Raw genomic sequence first — 6780 nt, 5'->3', positions numbered from 1 at the left:
CTTCAGCAAGAATGCCCTGTCCACTACACCTGGCTCTTGGTGGTGTTTCTTATCTAGGTGTTGCATCTCACTGATGTAAATGCATACAGAAAATACACAATGCAATGCCAGTGCTAGAACCACTTCAAAGAAATCCTGTCCTGTCTCCCCATAGCTCAAGTGCTTCTAAGCATCAGCAGTTTGGGAAGGCAGATTGAGTTACTTTCTCAACCCCTCTCCCCTCCATTAAAGCAAAACCATTTGGTAACACTTTAACTTCAAGAATCATGCTACAGCAGCTCTAGGCTTGTTTTCCAACTGCTCAGGGGAGATCCAGCACAGTGAGGGAATACCTGGGGCTCCTCTGTAGCCATCCGGCACATGTCTTCAGGGTCCAGCTCCACAGGGTCATAACCCAGTTTTGCTTTAGCTGCTGCTTTCAGGTTGTGACTTCCCACTGGGAGGTAACTGTCTCTCTTCACCCACCTGAACAGAACCACAAAAATAACAATTGGTGCAGAGAAACCAGCCCTGCCCTTCAAAGAGGGTCTCGAGCTTCCAAAGGGGACCTCAGTTTTAACAGGGACATTGATGGCAATGGGCACTTCTCCCTGAGAGCAATCCAGAGTCATGCATCCAAATACAGTGGAGTAAGAGGCTGCCCAGCTTTAGGTATCCAGCATCTCTACCATTGCCTTTCAATCCCAGCCAGGACAAACCCCATCATCCACACCATCACCACTGCTCACAATCACCACTTCCCAGCTCCTGCTGTGGCTTTAGGATAAGCATTCAGCCACTGGAGGAGGGGGCACCACCAGGACTGCAAGGACAGCCAGCCACTTTCTAACGTCCAGACATGGCTCAAGGGGAGAAAACCCAGAGAAAAACCCCAACTTCTCTCTCTCTCCCATGCAAACACAATGTGTCCTTTCCTCTTCTGGCTGTGCCAGGAGGCTGTTGGGTTAGGATACTTCCCCATTCCAATAGGGAATCTTATCTCACCCCTTCTCTGCTTCCCCAGCTCAGAGCTCAGACAGCCAAGGCTGTCAGGGGACTGCAGGGAGACAGACAGCCCCAACAGCCCTCCCCAGGGAAGGTTTGGCAGCTCATGGGGCATACAGAGCACCCAGGGGAAGAAGCAGTCAAAGACATGGACTGTCATGCCAGCCTTGAGGGGTGGGACACATGAAAGCTCCAACAGACATGAGTAGGACAGTACTCAAATACAACTGCAGGTATTTGATATAAATTTAAGAGACAAAGATGCAGGTATATGGTAGAATGGCAGCACTTGGTACCTTAGACAGTCCATGTGGATGCACTGGGATGCTTTGTACTCTCCCTGGCTGTCCTTCTGAAACCCAATTTCCTGGTACATATCAATTCCATGAGCTGCTGCTCTTGCTTCCACAAAGGGCCTGAGGAAAGAGGCAACATGAGGAAGAGGAACAGAACAGCTATTTCCCTTCATCTCTGCCTCACAACTGCTTTGGCACAAACTACCTAAAGAACTATTCTTGCCATTTCTCTGTGCTATCTGGCCATGTCTGGCCATGGGGAGAACTTCCTGCAGGACAGAATTCCAGCATGGCCCAAGAGGCAAAGCTGACTGCTTACACCCTGCAGCAGGAGTTGAAGGCACATGGTCCCTCTCTCCTTTCTTCCTGAGGGCTTGCCTGTTGCCCCTCCTCGATATCCTCCAGATCTCTTTTGACCCTCTCCCTGCTCTCCAAGACTGGGTTCACCCACACACCAACAACCCCACACTGATGCGGATTTAGAGGAGCTCAGCCAGTGGACAGGACTCTACAGGAGTTCACGCTTCCACACCAACAACTACAGGACTTGGTAAGGTGTTCAAGCTGGCTAGACAGTCAGCATATATCACACAGTCACCATGTCCGAGCTATGGAAGGACCTTACCCTGCCCCACAGCTCAGGTGACACCTTGCCAGCTTCATTTTCATTCCTGATCTTACCAGTCAAAGAAGTCTCCATTGTATGTGACAATGATGGTGGGTTTAGTCTCCTGGACATGTTCAAACCACCTCTGTATTAAATGAGCCTAGAATGAAACAGAAGGGTAGAAAAGGTATCTATATAAAGTAACTTCACCTCTTCCATGGAGAGCTGGTAGATACCACAGTTTTTTACAGCTTTCCCATCTGTAGCAGGATGATCTATCTCAGTGTGTCTGCCCTTTGTGATTCAATTGCTCTCTGTCTCTTGGTTTTACACCCCTTGGCCTGGAGTGGAAAGATTCCCAGGGGAAAGGGCCTAGCAAGCACTGAACTGGCAACAACCTTGAAAGGTACAAACAGAGGCCAAGTTGACCTTCATAACACCAGCTGCTCTCTGATGTTGAAGAACACAGAGTCCAGCCTAGACACAACTAGACCCAAAATGGAGACAAAATAATAAACAGATAAAAAAAACAGTTTGCTTGGTGGGAAAAGGGCCTTCTTGGGTTTTTCTTTTTATTCTCCAATGAGAGATTCTAGAGGTATAGTTAAGTAGCTAAATTACATGACTCAATCACTTTATTCTATAAAAGCCTGGTTCTATCTTTGACTGGGGAGAAACCTGAACACTTTCCCTAGGTGTGCTGGGCCTTCTTCCCTCCAGCAGGGACACCTGCTCGAGTGGCTACTCCCCAGAGATTGTGACAAGGGAAACCTGTCTGTAGCCACAAAAGGGTAAGAGATACCAGCTCCCCATTCATCAGTTGGCTTTAAAGAAACCTTTCGCTGTTGAGTTCTAGAACTTTAAGACCTTCAAATCCTGTCAGATAATTGCAATCACTGTGTTATCACCTTACTTATTTATGACTTTAATCATTGTTTTAGGTCCAGTATAAGACCTAATAGTACCTAAGTTTCTAGCACTCAATAGTTAACCTTTGTCAACTGACTATTGTGTATTTTATTGTTAAGATACATCCCTATGTTATTGCTTTAACACCCTGTTTGCTACCCCAATATCCCAACGCTCCCACAATCCAACTTGTGCCTTTGCAGTTCAATAGTTAAGACCCTAGTGGTGTTTGCAATAAATCTCGGTTTGTGCACATCCATCTTGTCTGCCCTCTTGCCTGCTTTTTGGGACACCCTCTCCACCCCACCTAGCTCAAACCTGACCTCTCCTACCCTTATTACACAGAAAGGAAGCATGACCAGCCCCTTGGGGCCCCTGCACTTCCTAGCAAGGAAGCTGACCCAGGTGTCTTTAGCCAACAAGAGCCCCAGGCAGATCAAAAGTCTGGTGGGGCAGAACTGACTTACTTCATCTGGTTCATTAAAGACACAAAATGGACCCTCATACTCTGGTTTGGGAGTAAACTCGAAGTCTTCAATATCCTCAGAGACGATCTCCCTGTTTGTGATCAGGTAGCCCTAGGGAGGTGACAGGACAACAGTTAGGACTGGGCTTGCAGGTGACCCAGAATTGCTGTCCACACAATGGGATGTTTTCCTCTTGAAAAACTTCTGTCAAGGGGGAACAATTGTTTGGAAGTTATCTGCTGATAGCGCTGGCCATATGCTAATGAGGCCATATGGAGACAAGGTGGGCCAGCAGAGCTGTCCCTGTGCTCTCCAAGTTACTGCTGCTCCTGTAGAGGAGTCGGAGTAACCAGAGATGGGCACCATAACACTAAATACCTTGCGTATCATTCTTATGTTGGGTTCATGTGCACAGCTCCACACCAAGGCAAGCCACGAGCGAGTGGGGCTGGAGGCAAAGCACTCACCTGCTCCTGGTTTCCCTGATGGAGCAGGGGGGAAACCACTCTACTAGCCCTCACCTGCCCATCAATCATGTAGGAGATCATCATGATCTGGTCTGTCTCTGCATCAGGAAACTTCAAAGGGAGTTTGGTAGTTTCAATGTCAAAGGCGAGAACAACAGGATCCTGAGCAGGACCAAATCCATTAGAAAATACTCCAAAGCAGAATTCCAGAGCAACTGCCATTAAGTCCAGTGCTAGCCCAGCAAGTGAATCAGACCCTCCCCAGTAATCATTTAATTGCTTTGTCCATCTGAAAATCATTACCTCAGCCCAGAAAAAAAGCACTCCCCCCGGCAGCTCCCTGGGGTGACACCCCAGCCCCACATCAGCACCGAAACCCCAACCAGCTCTCACCGGTCGCTCCACCAGGTCATCTCGGCGTGTGATTTCAGGGGGGAAGGTGCTGCCCCGATACCGCACATTGTACCAGTGAGCCTGGGGAGAGGAGAGGGCAGGCAGGGCCTCACTGCAAGGCCAGGCCCCTGCAGCACTTTGGCTGCTGGGGGCAGAGCTGTGCCAGCTCAGTGCAGCCCAGAAGAAAGGCTGGAGCAGTGGCTGTGTCAGTCATTTAACTTTTCTGCCTGACCTTCACCAAGGAGAAAGCCCAGAAGCACAGGACTGAGCTTTACACAGGAACTCACCGTTACCTCTGCAAAGGGCCTAGAAAGAAAGTGCTCCCTCCCTGCTGGCAGGCCAGGAGTGCAGCAGCAGGAAAGTGAAGCTCTTCTGGATTCCCTAGTCCTCACTCACCACATGGATCTTCAGGTCAATGGAGAGGCGAACATGGTAGGGTACGTCGTACTCCCGCATGTCCACAATGTTGTCCATCTGGCTGGCAACCTTTCTGGAGGGCCCCTCCTCCTCCGTGCTGAGGCTGCCCCCACTCAGTGCGCTGCCAGGAGCAGAGCCAAGCAACCTCCTCAGCCCAATGGGCAGCTCGGCAGGGACAGCCCCACACCCACGGCACTGGGGACAGCCCGAGGGACAGCAGGGGACACTAGGGACAGGAAACACTTCCCTGCCACCCACACAGGTGTCCAGGGTGTCCAGCACGCATAGGCCCTTCGCTCCTGCCTAAAGTCCCTTTTCTCATGTATCTGCCAGAGGTACAGGCAGACAAGACACATGTGCCTGAACACCCAACAGTTCTGGGGTTTCTAGGTTGGATAACGAGTATGCATGACGAGGCAGCCTAGGAAGCACTGTGAGCAGGGACCACATGCCTTCCAGGGGAGCAGAGTGCTCATCTCACTTCATTTTTCTCCTCAAGTTTCAACTGAAACCAGAGTTGGGCAAATTTTTCATTTGTATGTTCTGAGTGACTTTAAAAACAAAGTTGGTTTTTTTTCTGCTTGCAACTGTGTTTCCATCTAGTGAACAACTGTCTGGCTTCTTATTCCCATAGAAAATGTTTGTTGGGGTTTTCTTCTCCCTTTAGTCACAGCTAGAAGGTTGCTCAGCTCAGCATCCTTTTACAGGGGACAGGGAACTGATCTGAGAGGCAGGCAGAGGTACCCCCACACAGCTGTCCCAATCCCAGAGGAACCACCTTGCAGACAGTTGGCAGAGAGACACAGCTGGGCTCAGACCCCAGGCAGGACAACACCACTCTGAGGACAGCTAAGATATAATTAAGGGAGCCTAATTATTAACACAAGGTGAGCCCCCACCTTGATAGCATGGCCGTGTAGACATCGCTGGCCTGGTCTCGCTCCCTGTTTTTCCTCACGGCAGGAGAGATCTCCTTCCGCACCTTCACCAAGTCATCCACCGTGTTGAAGGACAGCTTGATGTAGTTCCTCTTCAGGCCCACCAAGTGGTTTGGCTGCAAAGCAGCAAGACAAGACCAGCTCAGGGGAATGAGTATGGAGATATGGCCACATGAAGACAGGGTGGGAAAGGCAGACTAGACTGATGCAAGGTGGAAGAATTGGCCAAAAAACCATTATCAATGGGTGAGTGAGCCAAGTGCCAAGAGAAGGCTCTGGAGGCAGGTCAGGGGAGAGTGCAAGAGCTGCAAACAGAATCACAGATCCCCTCTGGTTGGAAAAGACCTTTAAGACCACCAAGTCCAACCCACACTGCAAAGGCCCAGGCAATCCTGCTACCCACACTGGCAGGACCAGGAGTGGGATCCACTTGGGGAAGAGGAGGAGTAGGTCAAGCACAAGCACCCTCTTCTCCTCCAAAATCATTCATTAATTCCTGCAGCTAGATGCCTTGAACACGTGAGATAGCTGATATGCTCAAGGAGAGAAATACAATTACTACTGATATACAATTAGCCATAACTAACCCATTTCTGGCAGGCACCACCAGCAGTACTAGGAGATGGGAGCCAAGCCCACTGTTTTCCCTCACGGCTCAGTCCCTTCCTCCCTTGCTAGAGCTGTGCAAAATCCAAACCCAGCCTGTCACTCAAAAGCACAGAGCAGAGTAATACAGACCAGGTCCAAGTCTTCCTTGGGGACAGTCTCCAGCTTTGCAATCTTCCCTTGGAACTTCTTGGAGAGGAAAGAGGACACTTCCCGCTCACAGCCCTGCCAAGAGACCCTGGGGCTGACCAGTGTGGCTCTGTCCCTTCGTAGACCATCCCAAAGTAGGATGCCTGCTGCCCCCCTCCCTGGGGACCTCAGCCCTACCAGGGACCCTTTCTCACCTTCTGGGTTGCGATGTAAAAGTAGGGCTTGTAGGGTAGGGCCACCTAGGAGAGAGCAGACAAGTGACAGTGGTTGGTCCCTCTGTGTGACCCTGTACCCCGCCTGGCCCCCTCTCCCGGGCACCCACCTTGAAGCGGTTCCCGTCCTCTTGGATAAAGTAGTAATCCACAGCGCTCATGGACCGTCGGTCCTCGTCCAGCACTTCCGTCTGCGTGCGGACACCAGGGACTCAGCGGGGTCCTTCCCTGAGACCCCGCGGCACTCCCGGGGCCCCTCCCCAGGTCCTACCACGGGTCATTCTGAGGGACTCCACCCCCCTCCCCGGGCCCTACCGGAAATGTCTGTGTCGGA

General features: G+C 50.8%; 1 protein-coding gene across 1 annotated transcript in view; it reads right to left on the bottom strand.

Moving 5' to 3' along the window:
* The window catches only part of POLE (polymerase (DNA directed), epsilon, catalytic subunit), a 46190-nt gene that overhangs the window by 32712 nt on the left and 6698 nt on the right, over nucleotides 1-6780 (bottom strand). The window contains exons 3-13 of the mRNA XM_010006524.1: nucleotides 6557-6637; nucleotides 6429-6473; nucleotides 6217-6309; nucleotides 5440-5594; nucleotides 4520-4661; nucleotides 4124-4204; nucleotides 3785-3892; nucleotides 3264-3374; nucleotides 1962-2047; nucleotides 1281-1400; nucleotides 333-465 (exon numbers count right to left, since the gene is read on the bottom strand). Of these exons, the coding sequence (XP_010004826.1) occupies nucleotides 333-465; nucleotides 1281-1400; nucleotides 1962-2047; nucleotides 3264-3374; nucleotides 3785-3892; nucleotides 4124-4204; nucleotides 4520-4661; nucleotides 5440-5594; nucleotides 6217-6309; nucleotides 6429-6473; nucleotides 6557-6637 (1155 nt within the window). The remainder of the gene's footprint in view (nucleotides 1-332; nucleotides 466-1280; nucleotides 1401-1961; nucleotides 2048-3263; nucleotides 3375-3784; nucleotides 3893-4123; nucleotides 4205-4519; nucleotides 4662-5439; nucleotides 5595-6216; nucleotides 6310-6428; nucleotides 6474-6556; nucleotides 6638-6780) is intronic.

This window comes from Chaetura pelagica, unplaced genomic scaffold (genome assembly GCF_000747805.2).
Source record: "Chaetura pelagica isolate M959 unplaced genomic scaffold, ChaPel_1.0 scaffold301, whole genome shotgun sequence".
Lineage (NCBI taxonomy): Eukaryota > Metazoa > Chordata > Aves > Apodiformes > Apodidae > Chaetura > Chaetura pelagica.
This window is presented reverse-complemented; position numbering and strand designations above follow the sequence as displayed.